At 39.6% G+C, this 21,834-nt stretch overlaps 1 protein-coding gene across 1 annotated transcript; it reads left to right on the forward strand.

Moving 5' to 3' along the window:
* Window positions 1-233: 233 nt before the first annotated feature.
* Window positions 234-20,311, forward strand: armh3 (armadillo like helical domain containing 3). Its single transcript, XM_055040916.1, has 26 exons — window positions 234-320; window positions 1,799-1,908; window positions 2,005-2,061; window positions 2,456-2,602; window positions 3,448-3,555; window positions 3,696-3,788; window positions 3,918-3,992; window positions 4,089-4,175; window positions 5,113-5,169; window positions 5,306-5,349; window positions 5,805-5,865; window positions 5,955-6,001; window positions 6,493-6,568; window positions 6,742-6,838; window positions 7,898-7,999; window positions 8,381-8,439; window positions 8,529-8,594; window positions 8,759-8,828; window positions 9,211-9,271; window positions 9,354-9,442; window positions 10,468-10,550; window positions 11,302-11,428; window positions 11,587-11,662; window positions 14,035-14,113; window positions 18,357-18,473; window positions 19,418-20,311. The coding sequence occupies exons 2-26, from the start codon at window positions 1,807-1,809 to the stop codon at window positions 19,508-19,510; spliced, it is 2,073 nt and encodes a 690-aa protein (XP_054896891.1). The 5' UTR covers window positions 234-320; window positions 1,799-1,806; the 3' UTR covers window positions 19,511-20,311.
* The last annotated feature ends 1,523 nt before the right edge of the window (window positions 20,312-21,834 follow it).

Here is a 21,834-nt window from a genome sequence, read left to right on the forward strand (position 1 = left end):
TGCAAATCCTATTTGCACTTTTTTTTTTCTTACAGTAATGTCTGATTGCTTTGTTTTCCTCTTCAGTTGTTTTGAGCAGTTCAAAGGTCTCCCGTTTGTGATAAAGAGTCAAGGAAAAAAAGAAACAACAAAAAAGGATTTCTGGTTAATTAAAAGGAAACGTTAAGTAACAGAGAATCTCAAGGAAATACACGGAAACAAACCCTGTCGGGCGTTAAGACCCTGGAGAGCAACAGGATGCTAACAGGGCGCTAACAGCTAACTGCTGCCACAGGAATTCATGAACTACATTAGCATTGGCATTTGACTGTTTGACTGAGGTACGTACGTGGAAATGAACAAATATAGATGGTAACACACGGACATTTAACCAGTAACTACGCAGGCGTTTTGTCACTTAGCTCGAAACACTTAAATCAGTGGTAGCTAACATAAATAATGAGGGGCATCAGCTAGATTAGCGTTAGCCCAAAGCTGCGAAACATCTGCAAATAAAAGGCCCGGTTGAGCTCACAGTTGGTCATTTAGCGGGCTCGCATATTGGGGCTTAATGATGTTTTTCTGCAGGATGAAAGCACACGATGGTCACGGTGTCGCTTTTTGCAGTTTTAAGAACACGGACTAGTTCAGTGGAGAGCTTGCTCATCAAGCTAACGCTAGGTGGGGTAGCTAGCAGCTGATTCCGACTAGGACTGATCAATATCGACTTCATCAGCAGCAGCAGCCAGTTTCAGCCGATCGCTGGTCAAAAGTTTTGTCACTTAGCTAAGTGTGCAGTCTCCCAACTTCTGTCCAGTAGTGCTCTGCTAACAGAGCAGCTGAGTAAGTGCTCTTGTGCTGGTGTGAATGATTAAGTCAGTAAAACATTGACTTGGGGCATTAAGTTCTGAGAAGGTGGTTTCTGTGCTTTGCCATAGTTCGTCTTTACTGATAGTTTGTGATAATAATGAGTGAAGTGAGACAAATGGGAAAATATTTCTGGAAATGTAACCAATGACAGGTTATTTACCTGTTGCTGAGTCATTGCATTGTTTACATTACACTAATTTCTGTTAATATTTGTCTAATCTTCCCATATGAGCTTTATTATTTTAGAAAATAGGCTCTTAAAACAACTAATTCCATTAGTAGCAGTACAGCTCCTAAAATATTTCTGTCTGTGTTGTTTTAGGTATATTTTCCAGAAACCATAAACATAAACAAACCATAAACAGAAAAGAATCAGATGTGTGAGGGCATTGAAACAGTCAGTAAAATAACAAAACATTGGACATTCACAGACACTTTGTTTTAGAGATTCTTTGCAACTTTTAGAGTGTTGGTATTCCTCTGTTGTGGTGCAGCTGTGTTGAGTTATGAGATAAATCTTTTTTTCATGCCTTTGGTCGTCCATGTTTCTGATTCTGTGGGAGAGGTCAGTAAAAACGAAGCGTAAGTGGGTGTGGAATGACTGTAAATGGTGATTGCTTCCAGCCACTATTTGTCATTTGGCAGCACAGTCAGTGACATAAATCCCGGGTCAAACGTTTCCTGCAATAATTTCTGTATACTGAGAACTAATCGGAAACAAGTGTCGCTAACGAGATTGAATGACTTGATCAAGATACAGAGATCCAAAATAATTCGCAGCCTCTACCTGCTGCCCCAAGAACCATTTTTGCTACAAAAAGGAGCTGCTGCTAGCACATTTTAATTATATATTCCAATTTAAGCGTTTGTAAATGACGGCTTGTTTTTGTATGCCTCCTGATTTTGCACACTGTTTTGCATGCTAGCTCCGTTTCCGCTCTCTTTGCAGACTTAGTCATGTCTCAAGTTGAGAAGAAAGCAGGGCTGCTGAGGAGGACGTCATCCTCTAAAAAACCTTTGAAAGAGAAGGTGGTTCTGATGTACGACGAGATTTTTGCTGTGAGTGCTGCAGCGGGTGGTAAGAAGTGGTGGATGTTTTCAGAAAGGAGTAAATGTCCCCGTGCTGACAACTGCGTCCTTTCTATGCTTTTTTAGAAAGAAGACCCGACTAAAAATAACCCTCGCTTCTGGGACGAGCTGTTTCTCATGAAGGTAGAGAAAACGCACTCCAGTGGAAATGTCTGCAGACCTGATTGGAAATTTGTCATCTGACCTGCTTGGCGTGATCGTGACGTGGACTGAAAATAGTAGTTTTGAGAGAAAAACTGCTGCCAGAAGCAGCTGCAATGACTCACAGACAAAAGACATTTGCAAAAATCTGTTCCCGTGTTCAAGCTAAAAGAGGAAGTGCTGATTCACTCAAATCAAATTGAACTGGAGCATGACTGTATCAATCTGCCAGGTGGCGACATCTGCATAATTTGCCCAAATACTCAGCTTTGCTGTATTTAAAGATTAAACGACTTGTTTTTTTTTTTTTTTTTTTTTAAAGGATTTTATTGTGAAATTATTTTTTGCTCCAGTTTGCTACGTTCTTCGGTTTCAGGTAAACTTGGAGTACCTGGAGTCCAAATTGGAGAGTGTAAATGGGGAGGAAGTGCAACGTATCCAAGACAACATCAACTCCCTGTTTCACCACTGCGTCCAGGCTCTCGGAGAGGAGCACCAGATCAAAGTAGTCAATGCCCTTCAGGTAACTGCAGGATGTCCATGCATCCTTAAAAAGTCTGGATTTTATGTATCTAAAATCAAACTCTTGAATTCACTAAAAAAATGGCCTTAACTGCATTAATCAGAGGTCATAAGTGTTGTGGCAGGCCTACTTATCTTGCGGGACTTCTCCATTCAATCTGTACTTACGCAAAAGCAGCTACTAACACATTCTTGCTATCTGCTTTTTTTGTGTGTGTCTATCATGGATAAGTGGAATTTTATCATCTGTTGGCTGCAGGATGTTTGTTTTCATCATTGACTCACATCCATATGAGGGCGAGCGCATTTTGTGTAAAAAAAAAGCATAAACTTTTAATCTTGGTCTATAGGCTGTAGAGTGTGAGAAACACAAAGAGGCAGAAATGCCTTTGTTTTTGCTGCGCTTGATTGTAATACAGCAGAATCCTCCAACCGTTCCCTTTATTTATTGCTTTTTTTTTCCTGTCTTAAATGTCATTCACGGTGGCATTGAACAGATCTTAAAGCATCTTAAATTTGACTCTGAAACCTGCAGACACCCTGAACTCATGCAGGGATGCTTGCAATCATCAAATCCGAATGCTGATTAGGCAGAAGATTACATGCTTTAAGTATTTTTTTAAATATATGAACACTTGCATTGCGAAAAGAAAGTGTAAATACAACAAAAGACATAAAAAGTGCTGCAAAATACAAAAGAAACCTATTTGTAGAACATCCAGTACTATAAAAATTTGCTTTAAAGAATAAAGCGACTTAATCCAGTCACATTGTCCTTTCCTGTGTATTTATGCAGGAAGGTTTTCACATCTTGCAGCAATCTCTGATCTCTGCTTATCTTGCCAGACGCTCTGCGCACTTTTCCGAGGGGTTCATCAGAAGAACAAGTCTGCATCCGGCTTCGACATTATTAACATGCTCATGGGCTTTGACAAGGCGGAGCAGAGGATGAAGGTGTGTGATAAATCACCTTTAAAAAAAGAAGCCATATGTGCAATAAATAAAGTGCATGGGGATTTAAAAAAAAGAAAAGAGCATAGCCTGACTGAAGCTGTTCTGTTTGAGTTGATTCACGTAGTTTGTGTCTCTTTCAGGACCTGATGGAGAGACTGGACAGCCTACTTTGTGGAGACAGTTCAGAGAGCCTCAAGAGCCTTTGCCTAAAATTGTTACTGTGTTTGGTGACGGTGAGAAGAATAGACAGAATGTAAAAGAAAAAAAAAAGAAAAGAAAATATTTTACTGTAATGCGCTTAAATATTTGCTTCTCATGCTGTTTAAACATGACTCATAAATGTGGAACAATTACATTTCCAGGTAACAGATAATATAAGCCAGAACACAATTCTGGAATATGTGATGATCAACAGTATTTTTGAAGCTATTCTACAAGTAAGTGTTTTTCTTCTGTAGGGATATTTTACATGTTGTTTTTAAAACAGTTTGTGCTCTTTTGTGAAGTGATGCTTTAACTTCTTATGGTCTCAGATTCTGTCGGATCCGTCCAGCAGAGGGCAGCATGGCTATGATGCTGTGGTCCTTCTGGCGCTTCTGGTCAACTACAGAAAATACGAGGTGAACATAACATTTATATCTGTGCTATAGTGTTCAAGATGCAGAATAAGAACAACATCTGATGCCCACAATGATCATAAAAACCCAACTAAAAAATGAAATGGAATAAGTATAGATTTAATGGAAAATGAGATGGACAATAAGAGCATAAGAGTTTCTTTTTTATTCAAAATTAATAAACAAATGTAACCAAGTCTTTTTGTTTCAAAGGATCCTAAAAGCAAATTATTCTTTGTCATTAATGTATGAATCCTTTTTGCCCAGAGGATTATTATTCACAAAGACTCTTTCAAGACAATTTAGATTATATAAATTAGGACAACATTTAATTTCCCTTTGGGAAAAATAAAGTATTTATGAATTTGAATTGAATTGAATTAGTTAAGCTACACCACAGTTTTAAAAACTGATTTCTAAGCCACAGCAGATCATGTAACTTCTATGGTTTAAAGTTATTGTAATGCAAACAAAAAGTTTTGTGATTGGATTTTTCTGACATGATCTAGTTGCTTTAATTGAAAAAAAGAACAAGGAAATACGCCCTGCTGCCAGCTCTAACAGACTCATAGCCAGTTCAAGCAATTCATAGTTTTGAGCTGGCATTAGGTTAGTAATGTTAGAACTTTATAAACCTGAATCCTATGCCACTGAATCTATTTAAGCACAAATGATATAGCAGTGACAATATAGCACTGCTACATATAATTCTATGCCACACTATGCAGTTGTTTCGTCTGCACTTGTGAAGATACACTCACTTTGACACCGTAGCACATTGACCAATGGTAATGCAAGTATCAACATACAATACACATACTTAATATAGAGGATACGACTTTTTAAAATGTTCCTTATTTCTTCAGGTCTGCTGTTTTTGATACTCCAAGTGTAAAATCAGCCTAAGTGTAATTTCTGTGTTTTTCTCTGATTGCTTCAGTCTGTGAATCCGTACATTGTGAAACTCTCCATTGTGGACGATGAGCCGACACTTGATGTAAGTATGCTGTTGCTCACTGTCTCTTCATTAGAGAACGATGGTGAGAAGCAGATCTGGTGCAGCAGGCGACCTTTTTGTCCAGTAGATAGTTACACGTGTCATCTCTGAACGGCTCATTGTATGTTATTCCCAGGGCATGGGCGTGGTCCTTCATCAAGCTCTGACAGAATATAACAGGTGAGATCTTTACGTTTCTTCACACGAATCAAACTGGGTTGTAATAGCTGTGTGTGTGTGTGTGTGTGTGTGTGTGTGTGTGTGTGTGTGATGAGGCTGCTGGTGTCATCAATGTTTCTATTTCTGCTCTGACGAAGGACAAAAACAATCCAAGTTATTTATATCTGGCAGTTTGCTCTGGTGGTCTGTGATGTTTTTCCAGATGAGGGGGAATTAAAATGCTGCTTGTGAAGAAGGTTCGGTCCGCCTGCTTTCAAAGACAGACGCGTCAGAGTGATGGATGGTGGCTTTATGGAGCTGCTCGTTTTGCAGCCCGTAGATAATATGTTGGAGCATTTTCTGTGGATGTGTGTCTGATTGTAAACATCGAACTCTGTGCTGTTATGTGGCTCTCTCCTTTTTTGTTTACAGATGTATAATTTCCCACTTTCCATTGGTTGTTTTTTTTATTTTAGACAGTACAAAGATAAAGAGGAAGAGAACCAGGGCGGGTTCTTCTCAACTCTCACTAGTATGGTAGGTCCCACTTTTATCTCATGGTTTTAAAATAAACCATTTTTTAAAAAATACCTAGTTTGCTTATGCTGTTATCTTTTTCTCCACAGGTGGGCAGCATGTTTATAGCAGACGTTGATGAGAAACTCTCTGTACAGTAAGTTCGGTGTTTAGTTTGAGGCACCATGTTTACGTTTGCTCTCATTGTGAAGCTTAAAAATACCCATAGAAATAAACAAATATGCAGTTATGAAATACATGGATTTTCATCTGCTGTTTTATTATTTTTGTTTTCCTTAAAGAAATTAAAAATGCCAGAAAATATCTTTACAAAAAATGCTTTTATTTCATTCATTCCTTCTGTGCGTTAACCCTAATTCAAAGTCAAAGTAAATAGAAGCTGTGAAAAACACTCCTCAAACAAGATGGTTGTTCTTGGTTGGTCAAACTTCAGTCTGGACTATGGAGTCCACTAGTGGGAAAATATATCCAGAGAATTAAATGTGATTAATCGATAAAATTGATTTAACCTGCAGGGAGTCTTAACTTCTGTTTTAGCCAGAATTACCTGGACCAAAAAAAAAAGCCTCGTTTTCATTTAATAATTAATTGTGTTCATTTTGAAACATTTCCCTTTCCAACTTTCAGGACAAACGAGGCAATTCTGCTGGCACTTTACGAGGCGGTCCACCTGAACAGAAACTTCATCACAGTGCTGGCACAGGTGAAGGAACATTTTTGCATTGATTCTTACTACGTTGGGAGCGGAAGGAGAACATGAATAGTAAATAATTTCGAAGGTTTCGAGCTCCCTATTTATCACAGCAAATCTTCTTTCTGGTCTGGCTTCAACTGTTGCTGCCTTTCACATTAGGGAATCTTTGTGTTTCTCAACAGAGCCATCCTGAGATCGACATCGCAGTCACACCCACCACTCCAACCACACCGACCACACCAACAACATCACTCGGCACGACACCGCCCTCCCTAGATGGTAAGAGACTCACACAGAGTGACACGAGCTGTGACGGTGTTTCTGTTCTGAGAGGTAGAATTTAAAAAGTGCTTATCCGGCATTAAATGGTGAAAAGTTCCCTGAAATTATCTTAAAAAGTTTTTTTTCTTACTTAAAACTGCAGCAGCATGCACATGAAAATGATTGACAGCGCTAAGACCCGCCCCCTGGCTCTGATTGGTTGCCGTTGACATTGTGTTGTGTTTCTGTAGATGGCAGTAGGAGCACAGGGAGGACACAGAGGAGCTAATATTTTTAATAGATTACGCGTCTCATTTTATGCTGTCGGGACAGTTAGCAAATATGTCGAAAAAAACATTTTTATGTTATCGACTGCGTTTTTATTACATCTTAAAGAGTCGATGAGTTGACTCATAGCTCTCACAGCCCCACTAAGTACACCTACCTTTCACAGCGTCAAAATAAAATACCTACATGCTGTACAGGTTGAAGTTTATTATGCAACAAAAGTTATGAAGTAAAAACCACACAATTACATTGTATAGTTCATTTTTTCCAGAAAACAATAGACGACTGTCACTCCAGGTTTTGTGGAAGCAGTTTCTTGCCGCCAGCATGTTGAAAAGCAGGTCATTTCCGACACACACGCCGTCTTACTGTTAAAAGCTGCTCCTTTCTCTGCCCGGCTCTCCCTCCATTTTCCTTTCCCTGTATGAAATATTTACGTTCAGCTTCAAACACAGATATGCATCTTCCCGCCATTTCATGGAAGCTTCCAGTTAAACCAGACTCAGGCAGGCACACGTGTGTTTGTGATCACGTGTCCTGAAAAAGTCCAGACTTCTCTATTGTACTTCTGGACAAGCAGTTGGCTAAGAACGAGTGTTTGGTTGGGAACAGTAGATCCCTGTTTGGACCCGGTGGTGTAATAACTACGGTGGCTTGTTTATCTAACTAAGCCAGATAAACAAGCTTAGTTCTTTTCGCAGAAAAAAACTCCTTTCTATTGGCTGCACATATTTTCTCTTTTTGCATATTTATATTAAACTAAAGTTTAATTTTCTGCTTATTGTGCAGTGATGAATAACCCGGAGCTGCCCTTGGATCCCAACCTGCAGACCAGCAACCTTCTCATTACCTTCCTCAAGTATGCCTCTATTGTAATGCAGGATACTAAAGGTAAACAGAGAACCTGACATCGTTCTCTTTTCTTTGCCTCAAGTCATTCTTCTTTCTCCTGTCTGATTATCTGCACTGTCGCTTTCTTTTAAATAGTCATACTGTGTTTAATTGTTGCGGACGGGAGAGGCAGATAATAAGCCTTTCAGAGTGATTCAGTCTGGTTCAGAGCCAGAACCCATCTTAGATCCAGTCCTTTTATAGACTAGAAATAGAAACTGACTTTATCGTACCACAGTGTGTGTGTGCTCTCCTGAGAATCCTCTAACAGATCAGACTAAGGTCATGATAGACGGGAAGGTTTAAGGCACGCCAACAGTGTCCGAATCAAAGTTGTCTCGGAATCATTTTTGTCATTAAGAGGCGTTTGTGTATTCACAGATGAGCATCGACTCAACAGCGCCAGACTGTGCCTGATCATCCTCACGTGCATCGCTGAGGTGGGAGCTTCCCCTCTGCTGTGAGCTTCACATCCGTCCGTATTCTCCAAACGTCTGAACGCGTCTGTGTTTGTCTGGTTTCACCGCAGGACCAGTACGCCGACGCCTTTCTTCATGACGACAACATAAACTTCAGAGTCAGCCTCCACCGGATGGTAAGTTTGGGATGCGCAACCGCTTCTGCTCGTTTGAGTCGTTTTTATGCGACTTTAAGATGTAAAATCAACTTTTCAGTGCTGTTGGGTCGGTTTTACGTTAGAGTGTGTGAATCTGCAAAGATAAAGCATTTAACGTGATTTTATTTATTTTTTTTTTTCAGCCAATGAGACACCGGAAGAAAGCGCCGGGTAAAAACATCCCTTCACGCCCGCTGGTTTGTGCTGTTCTAGGTAAACATTATTCAACCGTCATCTTCCATCTAGTTTGAAAATAACCTTTTAATCATTTAAAACATAGATATCTTGCTGCAATATATGTATTACTGCAGATTCAAGCAAATAAAGAAAATTGATTTTTTTCTTTCCCCAACTCAATGATTTTTGATGCCTTGCTTTTGTTAGCCACACATTGTCTAGTGTAGTCATTATGGTTTAGCTTCATTTCTTATTATCCGTCTACCTTTTTTCAAACAGTTCGACAATTTCCTTTAAAAGAACTGTTTTATTTGACTGTTTTTACTGAACTAAACTCAAACTTGTTGCTTTTGATGTTAAACGAAGTTATTTTTTTCTAACAGTCTTGATTTTTTTCCGCCCCTGCTCTTGCATGTAGATCTTATGGTGGAGTTTATCGTCACTCATATGATGAAAGATTTCCCTATGGATCTATACTTGTAAGCACGCATTCAAAAACAAGGATATTGTTGTGATTTGTCTATCATTATGTTTTCTTGAAATCATGACTTTCTTTTGAAGGCGCTGTGTCCAGATCATTCACAAACTGCTATGTTACCAGAAGAAATGCAGAATCAGACTACACTACACCTGGAGAGAGCTTTGGTCAGGTAAACTTACCTCCCTTCACGTTTAGCTGTGTGTGTTTTGTTTTGTTGAACTAAAGCAGTGTTGTTGTTTAGCACGGTGCTGAGGCTGATTAGAAAAAGACAGATTTATGAGGTTTTGACAGGCGGGTCAATGACACTGATCAGCCTCTAAACTGGCTGATCATTTTATATCATACTGCATTTTTGAACGGGATAATTGTCACAAACAAGCATTTGTGACAATTAGTGTTGCAAAAAATGTGAAATTGTACATCTACAATTTTTTGTTTAAAGTGATTTAAAGAATCGCTGTCATTTTTCATTCAAGCTGATTACTACACAAACACACACAGTGTACTGAACCACAATATTATAACAGTCTTGAGACTTTAGTGATCAGACCACATGGATATATTTATTATGCTGCCTCTGAACTTCGTTCTGTTTTGGCAGAATAAGCCCATTTTCTTCTTAACGCGATGCGATTGCTGCTTTGAAGACGTATTGCATTGTTCAGGTTGGACAATGACTCTCTGAAGAGAGATCCATCCATCCTGGAGGCCTTACTTTTAGCTGGGTCAACACACAATAGGGTAACATTTCAGCTTTGTAATGGCTTCATCACGTCTCATTGGAATACAGATTTCTCTAATCGGACCAATAATCACATTAATTCCCCGAGTAACACAGGCTCGCCTCTCTCGCCGGCGATAACGGCTTAACGGAAAATAAACCCGGAGACGAAAAATAGCCGAATTAAAACACCGGATGCTTTTATCTTCCTTCAGTGTGCTGTTGTGTCAGCTTACGTCGCCGTTTGTTCTGAGCAGGCGCTCGTTTTAGGTGCCGTGATGGGTTTTGTTTTCCTTGGTAAAAGCTTGCAGACGTCCTCGATTTGGTGTTGAGAGGTTCCTCACCCCCCCTCCTGAGTTTCATTATCCTCCTTAATGAAGATGCCCACTGAGAGGCTGCTGCTATCTGCCTCTGCTGGGAGACAATACTCCTCATTATTCCTTTAATGCTGGCATGTCTTTCTCTCTACGCAGCTCTCATCAACCTGCTGAAGTTCCTGCTGTCAAATGAAACAACACTACTGGCCAAGCACAACATCTTTCACCTGGCCTTGCTGGTGAGAAATGCGGCCACACACGAAAAGCGGCGATGGGAGATCTGTGGACCAGCCAGTGCTTGTTGCGTTGACGTTGAAGTTTGCCGTATGCATGCATGGGGCACTGCTAGCTAACAAAGTTGGTTGCAATAACCCCTAAGAGCTAATAAGAATCATTAGTTATGCTATACCAACACGGTCTTTTGCAGTAGCTGATGCTAAAAACTTCATTTCAAACCATATAAATATTATAACCTTCAAGGATCAGTTTAATTTTGACATAATTTACACCTTTCATAATTCCTTTAAATGTTGTGTTTATGACAATGTCTTGTTCTCTTGTGTCCGCGTTTTATTTTATTCCCATGAGTTTCTTTTATGAAATGAAGTTATTGGGGCAAAAAGAGAAAGGAAACAGAACTGCTGTGTAAACAGTCTTCACTCATTTCAAAATAAGAGCATGAATATAAACATCTAACTACCTGAATTCTTAAGTCGATAAGCAAAACTTCAACACGGATGTCAAACTATTAGTGCTTTAGAATTTATCCAGAAAGATTAATTCAGGAGAAGCTGGATGTGCTGAACGTTAGCAAAAGCGCTAAACAAATAATTTGTTCTGCCGGTGGTGCGCTAGTGGCAGAGTTCCCACCGCTGTTATGGTGACATCTGGAGAACAAGATGGTTCTTCAGTATAAGTTTTGTTTTTCTTACAAATCCTAATTTCGTGTGCTTCATATGTGATTTCCCTGAATCTTGTCTCCTTTTCCAGGTGGTAAACTTGTTCAACATGTTCATAACCTACGGAGACACATTCCTGCCCACATCCAACAGCTATGATGAACTGTATTATGAAATTGTCCGAATGCACCAAGTCTTTGACAACCTCTACTGTATGGGTACGCTTGAAAACCTTTTCATAGACAGCGGAGCAGAGCAGAACCTGGAAACATGCTCCACTGTCTCTTTTTAAAAAAGCGGGACATGAATTATGGGCTAATTTACAGAAAAGGGAAGAAGCCATCAGATCATGTTTTCTTTCTTCTCTTCCCTCCAGTTTTGAGAGTATCCACCAACACAGGACAGTGGAAGGAGGCAGCCAGCAAAGTCACGCACGCCCTCGTCAACGTTCGGTAAGGACGCTCGTCCACTCGAATGAACACTGGATCACCCTGTACACGACGCTCCCACAGGACAGTGTCGAGCTTTAGGGATGCTTTTCTTCAGCAGGGACAGGGAAGCTGGTTAGGGTTGAAGGAACGGCCGATGAAGTTAAGTATTTTGCAGCCCTGGAAGCAAACCCGCCTACCCGAACCTGAACCAAAATTCAGACGGGATCGGGCCAAAACGATTGGCTTAACGGTCGGGACGTTTAATAAGCCTACAGAACATACAGAAAGGAGAAAACTAAACGAGTATGTACAAAATTCTGGTATAGGGGTAGATAGTTTACTGCGTTGAGGAACGTGAGGAAATAAAGTACAGATCTTCATTAGCGCAGTTCATAGCACAGTAAATAGGCACGCAGCTCCCATCAGTCACACATCACAAATGATTTGACTGACCCTACAATAATAGAACAAAATCTAAAAATGGAAAAAAGTCACACAGTTTATTCAAATAGTGGTACAAAAACAAAAGTAATTAAACTTTCGTTAAAATAATATGTCCAGTTGACTTGAGGCTCGGATCGGACTGCATCTTCAATGTACTTTTTTAAAATTTCCTATTTTAGACGGTCCAGAACTAAACCCAATTTATAATCTGTCAGGAAAACAGACGCTCACGGAGGCTTTCCAGCCAATTTGTGAAGATGAGCAGAGGTGGTGGAGACAAACCCTGAAACAGTGCAGCTGTGACTATATCTGCATCTTTTTCCTTCCTCCTACAACGATGCGTTAGTTTGAGAGGATTTATTCTTTTAAATCTAAGTACCTGCAAGTTTGAGCTTGTGACGTGACGAAAGGGCAAGAAGTTGAATTGGCATGAATACTTTTGCTTTTTCAGAGAACGACGAGTTGACTGAAATGCTTCGACCCAGAACCTGAAAAGACCATTTGACAAAATAAAATAATGAAAGCGGAGGAGGTTATAAAGAGTTCAGTTAGTCGACCAAATGAACTCAAATGAAGGAACTGATTCAATTTGGCCTCCATTAGTTCTCTCCTCTGTCGTCTCTTTGTGCTCACAGACGTTTTACAGTGGCAGAAAAATCTCTCCGGTTCTGTCACGCTAATATATTTGAAAAATTATCCACTCCAGACTAACACAGGATAAGCCATTTAATCTCCCAGCTATGATTATTCAGTCAACTTGTATTTGAGCTTCTAAGCAGTTTATTCTTCAGACTGTTAGCTGATGCCGAAGAGCAATTTCTCCGAATTTACATTTGTGATTCTCTGTTGACTCGCTCAGGCTCACAGAGACAGTAGGGAATGCTGGGACTGACTGACTGCTGCTGCTGGTTTTTATCACTCAACTGGTTCAGTTTGCATCTGAACTGGTTTAATAAGCGAGCTTTAGGTTCAAAGGTCAGTTTGGAAAATCGCTGCTTATGGGAGTTTCATCAAGGAGAAATCTTTAAAGGGGCAAAAACTCACAGCGTTGTAAATGTTCTCAAATTAAAATCAGTTTTTATTGTTAAATTATGCTACTGTGCTCGAAAATGTTATTTTTGGCTTTTTAGACAACTTTACAAAGGCTGTCAGTGATTAGGAAGCACTTTAGCTTCCTAATGTGCGTATATTCGACCTTGAGAAGTCCTCTAGCCTCCTTACTTCATTTCCTCTTTTGTCTCTGATGGACTCATTTGCTGTTTAGAGCAGATTCTCTAGTGTCTCTGATGAATTGAGTTCTTTGTAATGCAGCTTATCCTCTTATGTTAACACTTTGGGAGGTTGCTTACGGCAATCCTCGTCAGATGAAGTGATAAAGTCGTACCTTCAGTAGTCCGGTATGATGGATTGCAGTCAGATTCCCGTTTGCGTTAATCTGAAGCAGATGTGTTTAATGCTTCTCGATCGCCTGCCGTTCATCCCTTAGATTTTAGAGCCAGATTTACTTGCCGCTAAAATCTGTTTCCATGCCAGCAGATAATTGGGATTCCTGCTGGGTTCCTGTTTGAAGTTTGGTATGATTTTCCATTAATTGGCCCAGATCAGTGATTGGCTATGTTGACGTTCCTCATGCTCAAGGAAAACTGAAACTTCCAGTTTTTCACACTTGTAAATGAATGTTAGTGAAATATTCTTCCATATGTCATATTTGGAAATGTTATGCCAAATTATTACATTGTTTACTTTAAGTATTTTAGATGTACTGCATAGTTTTTAAAGGAAAGTCGGGATCAGCAAGTTAGAGCTCAAATAAAACGTTTGTCTCCCACCTTCTCTCCACTGCTCCAAACATTGACAAAATTGGCGGCGAGTTCCCATTAAGGAGACATTTAACATATTCTGTCTCCAACTTTTCAGCAAGCCTCTCTTTGTTTTTTTTTATCTTTCAGTGCCATCATCAACCATTTTAATCCCAAGATTGAGTCGTACGCCGCAGTGAACCACATCTCCCAGCTGTCAGAGGAACAGGTAAACAAAAGACGCTTCAATTCCTTTGACTCCGAATACGAGTTCGCTCTGCAACGTCCTTGGATTATTTGGGTTTCGACGTGTCTGGAATCTGACCAAGTGAGCCCCAATCTATGAGACTAAATAACCCAAAACTCAGGAAACGTTGATAACAGCGTGTAATGGAGATTCTCTGCATTTTATTGTAAAAAAAAAAGTCTATATATTTAGAATTAGCAACAGTTGGGTGCCAGAAATGCACATAGTCATCACAACTCTGTTTGTGATGACTATGAGACGACGATGAGACATCTATCACAGGACATTTAAGGCAAATCTAAAAATAAGATTTAATACGTTTAAAGCATCTCTTCCCACACTTCTCGCAAATAGTTACATTTCACATTGTCCCTCTGGCTTTGAGATTCACTAGAAGTGAGAAAAAGTAATTAAAAAGACGCAGCTGGACATCTTCTCAAGCGCTAATGTGTTTCTTAATTACTGTTTGAAGAGTATAAGAAGGCGGCGCGCATTATTTGGGCCCGACTGCAGACATTTATCATTTATGCGAAAACTGTGAGGATGGAAAGCGCCGCCTGGAGACTTCCTTTTTATTCCCACCTGATAGGAGAGTAATGGATTTGGTCATTATGCGCTCTAATTACCTCTGTGCTTTTATCTGCTGGATTTATTCACAACAATGGGGAGAACAGCAGAACTTGTCCTGGGCTTGAGCTCGCAAACGTTTCTCCACATCACATTCATCCCCGCTAATACATAACTTATCAAACCTTAGGCTGCTTTTGTTTGTTTGCTTTACATTAGTTCATTTTTGAGGTGTTACAAAAATAATTTATGAATTGTATTGCTTTTTGTTTTTTCCTAAAGCCCCGCCTGTCTCAGTTAAGGTCAGAGTTGATGATTCAACAATAACCAGGAGACTGATCAAGAACACTAAATCTTATCAAGAATTTTTGGTTTAGTTTCGAGTGACCATTTCTTGGTGCACTTGACATAAGATAAGAGTAACTTACACGTAACTTTTCAGCAAATTATAAGAGCTTTGTTTGAGTCAATGACTCCTTAATATAATTTTTTTTTTTATCTATATTTTCCGGATTATATTACATATAACAAGACATTTTTCCATGTTGCAAGTGAAATAATCTCTCAGTAGAACTGTGACTTTTTCACCAATTTTAAATAATTATTTAATTAAAACAAGCTCCTGTTTCTTGCTGAAAACTTACTTGTGATGCGTTTTGTTTTTTTTTCTTATTTCAAGTGTTGCTAAGACATTTGCATTAATACGATATCAAAAGTACTTAATGGTGAGATTTTGGGGTTTTTGCAGTGATCAGATGCGTCACTGGATGGCAAAACAAAGCTGAGCTTTTGGAGCGGCCTAGTCAAAGTCTGGGCTTAAAGGTGCTGAAAAATGGTGCTCTATCTAAAGAAAAGTGGAGCAGATTTCAATCCACAGTGATGGAAAACACTCATTACCAGATATGCAAACTTGTCTGCGATTAAAATCAGTTTGATCTGAAAACATTTCATGAAATCTGTGAGGGGAGTAAATACTTTTTCAGTGCACTGGCTGCATATACGCTCCTCACTGTCTGCATGTTTTCATTGAATCCAACCAGAAACACATTAAACATCTGTGACTCTTGTTTCTATGGTCTGTTGTTGTGGTCCAATATAGCAGAATATGTTTTCTGAATATATTCAAAATATGTTTACTATTTGATTTAATGGATTTTATCTGAAGATATAAAACAAAAAATACATTGCAGTACAAAATGTAATACATCTTTTGGGCTTTTCTGTTATATTTACTGTATCAAAAACAAAAGAAAACCAGAAAAATCAACTGAAATATTGATGAAAGCCTCCAACCTAACGAAACCCTTGCTGCGCTTTTAGCAGCCGGTTACAGCATCCTGTACTGTAGATGAATTTAGAAACTCAAAGAGGGGCCAAAGGAGGTTAAAACCCTGTCCAAACCTCCTGACTAAGCTTTTTGCTTCATGCTGACCCTTGTGTCAGCACGCAGGTTTTACTGAACAATGGTGAACGCTGGTGCATAATTTTAAAAAGGGTCATGAAGGGAAATTTATCCCAGTTTGATCCTTTAAGCCACACAATGTCCTCGACTGCACATATAAAAAGATGTTCAGTTAAAAAGATAAAAAAATATATCTAGTTCAGAAAGTGCTGTAAGGTGAAAAATGTGAAAAGTAATAAATAAATGAAGAATGAATGATTGTGAAGAAGCCAGAAATACAGCATTAAATCAGAAAATGCAACACATTGAAATGAGTAAAGGTTTCTAAACGGATTTCTTACGACCTCTTTCCGTTTGCACTTTTGAGATATGCAACATATTGGTAAATCTTTATTTTCAATATCAGCAGTCAGGCCTCTCTAGTTCCTGTCATTTCATTTTTAGAGGATGTTTTCTTGATTTGGCTTTTGCAGCGGCACCCACAAAGCTTTCTCAGATATTTCATTTTTCCCCAGAATGAAACGTACGGCGATCTTCTGCACGGTTTTTGTTAGTAATGTGACGAAAGAACAGCTCCTTTGGTCCATGTGGCATTTGTAAAGAAATTAAAAACACTAAAGGGAAGAATGGAGTTGACCGGTCGTACAATTTACTGAATTGAATAGTCCGTGGTTGAGATAGTACTCAAACAATGTACTTAAGTAAAAGTACAAATAAACAGACGAACGTGTACTCTAGTAAAAGTGAAAGCATCACGTTAACATTTGTACATAAGTAAAGGAAAAATCGTACTGGCTTTTAAAAATACTTGAGTGTTAAAAGAAAATTTTAGTGGACCAACAATAAATCTAGTGCTGATGCTAAAACGCGCATAAACACTGGATTCACATCACACAAGATCAAACGGCTTCACTGTGTTTTCTGTGAATTATTATTTATTCATGAATTCAAACAGAAATGAAACCTGTTGCGAATTTTTTTTTCTTGCTTAGTTTTTCTTTCTTCAGTTTTTCCCCATTAGTGGTCGGAGGTCAAACTTTGCAGTACAAATCGTTATGCTTTTGTTTGTTTGTTTGTTTTTTTTTGCACACGTGTAGCAGTGAGGCAGCGGGGCAAAAGAGCAGGCCGAATAAGGAATCGAAGATGTGTGGCCATGAATATTTTAACGGCGCACTTCCAGAGAGGCTGAAAGAGAAACAGCAAGCAGAACAGGAACTATTAGGCACTCGCTGTGAATTTAAAAAAAAACAACATTTAATGGCTTTTAAATTGAATAAATAACAGACAAGTGTTCATATCTGTTAAAAAGACACTGAATCCGAAGGTCGGCTGGGCCCAAAACACGAGAACAGGCAGAAGGGACTTTGAACGTTCAGCTTGTATGTATTTGTCTGAGGTCTCTTTGGATTAATTATTCATGTAAGTGCATCAAAAAAAATGAATCAACAAAATACATTTTTTAAGAGTCGAGTCACCTGTTCTCATCAAAACCTCTTCAGACGCCCGCTAGTGAAACGAGGGATTAAACAGGATCCAAAGTGTTTTACGAACTCAACAATCTACACAAGTCGCCTTTATACAAAGAAAAAAAAAATAAACATGATTTATACCGTGGTAGGATAAGAAGATACAAAAAGCATATTTAATAGAAATTGCCTGCAAAAGAACTGAAAAAAAAACAACTTTCATCTGCATAATAATAGATTTAAAGCTGCACTGCCCTTTGACCTCTAACAGCAGCCAGATTATTTTCAGCTTCTCATTCATTAGGATTGCTGGTTAGATGAGGATTAACCAATCCATTCATTTCTTTATTTTACTGTGACAGTCTAATGTTTTCCTCATGTGAAGCACCTTGATGCTGATCCTCATGTCGATATTTGGCGATTAAAAAAAGCAGCAACAAATAATTTATGTCAAAAATTGAGAATTAATAGAAACTATGAAATGCAATTGAAGTGCAGAGAGATTGTATGATTAATCTGGGCAGGATTACTGTCTGTTAATAACAGTTAGTTGCCTGGTTGGTGGGGGGCGTCTGCATCTTTCCACATGATCCTTCATGAATAAAATAATGCAGTAAAGTATTTAAAAACTCATCAATAATTTACATTTCCTCTCTCTGTTCCACCGTGTCACCCTGAGACACGGGAATTTATTTTAATCGTATACCCCAGCGGTTTGTTTTCATGACCCGTATTTCTCTTGCTATCGTCACCATTATTTTTATTTTTTTTTTGTTTTTCGCCCGTTTAGGTTTTGGAGGTGGTCCGCTCCAACTACGACACTCTGACCCTGAAGCTGCAGGACGGTCTGGACCAGTTTGAGAGATATTCAGAGCAGCCAAAAGAAGCTGCGTTCTTCAAGGAGCTGGTGAGAGACCGGATGGATGCGTTGGTGGATTCGTCTCTCCCCTCAACCGGCCCCGCTATCCATCGCTCTTCAGTTTCTCCCGTCCGCCCCGCCTGTTATTAATCTTTCCACCCGTCTTTCTAACCATCCCATTTGTCTGCTGTTCCGTCCGTCCATCCTTCCACGCATCACTCTGTCTGTCCGCAGCCTGTTGATTTTACAGCAACCATAATGACAGTGTCATGTTGAATTTTTGTAAATCGATGTAGTTTTTTTCCTTAGGCAGTCACACTTAAGCGAGTTTGAATCCCTGCTCTGTAATTAATATCATATTTAGCTACTTTGGTCACTCTGAGACCATCCAATTAATTTAAGAGATCAATAACCCACCAGGGAGGCGTATCGTCTTTTGTTGTTGTTGGGTGTGTTTTTTTTGGTCAAATGTCCAGTGTGACGTTTTTTGTTTTTTTTTTAAACTAATAAGATCAGATTAACTTTCTTTTACAGTTAAAATGTAAGAACTTTTGGTAACACCTTATTTGAAGGGGTGTGCATAAGACTGACATGATACTGTCATAAACATGATATAACATCTGTTATGAACACGAAGGAGTCTTTATGAATGTTTGAAGCGCCATTTGGTAGAAATGTAGAAATGACATATTTATTTAAAAGATTTTTCAAAATTCCAAGTCGGAAATGCGTTCGAGAAACAAACAAGCTGCTTGTTGCTGCCCACGGCCTTTTATTGGAATAGTTTATTTAGCTTTTGGAGCATAGAAGGCTGTGTGTGTGTGTGTGTGTGTGTGTGTGTGTGTGTGTGTGTGTGTGTGTGTGTGTGTGTGTGTGTGTGTGTGTGTGTGTGTGTGTGTGTGTGTGTGTGTGTGTGTGTGTGTGTGTGTGTGTGTGTCCTCGGCTCGGTGGGAGTGTGTTTCCTCTCCGGTGACAACCGTTTCTGTCTGCAGGTGCGCTCCATCAGTCTGAACGTGAGGAAGAACGTCTCTCTGAACACGCTGAGTCAGGACGTGCTGCTCAAAGAGTTCTCCACCATCTCCTGAACCTTCATATGCATGTGGACCGTACACACACACTCAAACACACACACACACATGCAGCCATCCCACACAGATCAGACAAGCACTCAGTGGTTCTTTCCATTTCCTTCGTCCGTAAACCGAGCGGTGGAAAACCGACGGACGCCTCGCCGGCTGACCCGGGCGCAGCAGTCCAACCCCCTGTCCACGCTTTCTTCTTCTGTGGTTCTGGACGTGTCTGAATGCAATCAGCTGGACTGTTACTGACAGGGGAACAAAAAGTATTTCTCCTGCTGTTCATATAATCCCAGTTCGTGACATTTTAGGCTTTCCCTGGTGATGGTGGTTCTGAGCCGTTTTGATTCAAGTGACTTTTGTTGATTTTTAGGTTTTTTTTGCTCTTGAAAATGTGGAGTGGAGTGAATGTCAAAAGAAACAAACCTCTGGTTCTTGGAAGTATTTTCTACTTTTATTTGTGATGAAGCGAAGAACAATAAGGTGATTGAGTTGAAGACGCCGCGAAGTGATTAAAACCTGACAACAGCTAATGAGAAATCCCTGCTTTTACCGTCATTTCTCTTTAACAAACTAACCTGGAAGTGTTGACACACACACACACACATACACACACAGCTGTGTGTGTTTTGGCACTAATTACAACTGTTTATGAGGGAAAAACAACCTTGATATAAAACTCTCTGAGGTGATTATTTTTAGTTTAAAGTTAATTATGTAATTGTATCCAGTGTATGGTCTGTCTGTCATCTCTCAATCCTGTAGGTGTATATATGTCTTTTTTTTTATAAAGATTATTTTCCAACTTCATTTTTTTTTTCTCAGATGATGGATACGTCGCCACATCAAGTTTCTTTCGCAGACTTTCATCAGATCAGTTTATGTGGGCTTGGTCACCTCACCCAGGAGTGAAAGATGTGTTTTCTTTTGATGAATACAGTGACTGAAAACAAATGTTTTTCTTTTTCATCTGGGCTCATTTGTTTCTCCTGAGTTTCCTGTTTAGCAGCTGTGAAATGTGAGGCTTGTCTCCAGGTAGACGGAGCGCATGTGGGCCCGGCTGCACACTCGGCTGAGTCGTGTTTCTGTCAGCCTTGTGGAAAAAGAGCTTGCTTCGTTCAGGTGAAATGAAAACACTGAGGGGGTTTTTGTGTTTGGCGCGGGAGGTGAGAGCTGGTTTATCACCGAATTTGAAGGGCTCCTGGTAAAAGTCGTGACCAAACATGGTCTCACCTGCAGCAGATGTAGTGAATCTCAAGATTATGCGTCGCTGTGAAAAGGCCAGTTTCGTGAGCGAGGAAATGAGAACATAAGTAATTTCAAAATGTGACAATTGCATTTGCAGTTGCAGGATAGCTACTTTGTACCCGTTGAGGAGCCACAGTCAACAAAATGGAGGCTGCTGGTGATATGGGTGTTTGCCCAGGGCTCTATTAGAAAGTGGGCTGCACAAGCTACCGGCTTTCCTGTCAATGACATTGTGAAAAAGTTTTACATGGGTTTTTTTTATTTTTTTATCAGCAGTCAGTCCTGCTGGAAATTTTATTTTTTTTAAATCTGATCATCTGATATATTTTGACTAAAGATTTTGGAGCAAGAAATAAGACATCAAAACCTTGGTTGAGATCTCCCAGTACCCGGTAAAATAAAAAATATTAATAAGCGCGTGCAAAACTTTTTTTTTTCTTCAAACAAAGCCATACAAATATAAGGAAACGTCATATTTTCAAAAATCCATCTCCAACTCCTAGAAAAAGTGGCTTTTTGTCTCTGGAAGTACTTTATGTAACATCAGAAAAAGAGAAATCATTTTTTTTCCAGGAAGAATAAAAACTAATGCTTGTTGGTGATGAACAGAGTGCTTTTTTAAAATAATAAAATACAGGCAGGCGAATGAGGGATTATTACGTCCTCCATCGGAAGACCGAGAGAAATAATCCACAAGCTGCAGGACAAAGTGCCGGGGACAAAGAAATACGCAGAAAGAAGAGAGAAAAATGAGGCCCAGTGAGATCTGAAGAATCAAAAAGAGGAAAGGCAGAAGCAAAGCTGTCCCAGAGAGGTATTTAAACGCACTCTGTGCCTTGGGGACTGGTAAATCCAGCAGTATTGATGTTTGGTCTCCTCCTTACGGGGAAGTTCAGCACCAGTGGAAAGCGGAGCTGACAGATAACCAATAACAAGCCCAGATTGATGCAGGCAGAGGGTTGGAACCCACTCTGAGAAATAATCCTCCGACAGACAAATCGACTCCACATCCGAGCTGTGTCGTAGTCAACGTCATAAACCAGCGTCTTCCCAAAGAGTCAAGTTTGTGTTTCTAGGCTGCAACA

This window comes from Poeciliopsis prolifica, unplaced genomic scaffold (assembly GCF_027474105.1).
Source record: "Poeciliopsis prolifica strain line A6 unplaced genomic scaffold, Auburn_PproV2 SCAFFOLD016, whole genome shotgun sequence".
Lineage (NCBI taxonomy): Eukaryota > Metazoa > Chordata > Actinopteri > Cyprinodontiformes > Poeciliidae > Poeciliopsis > Poeciliopsis prolifica.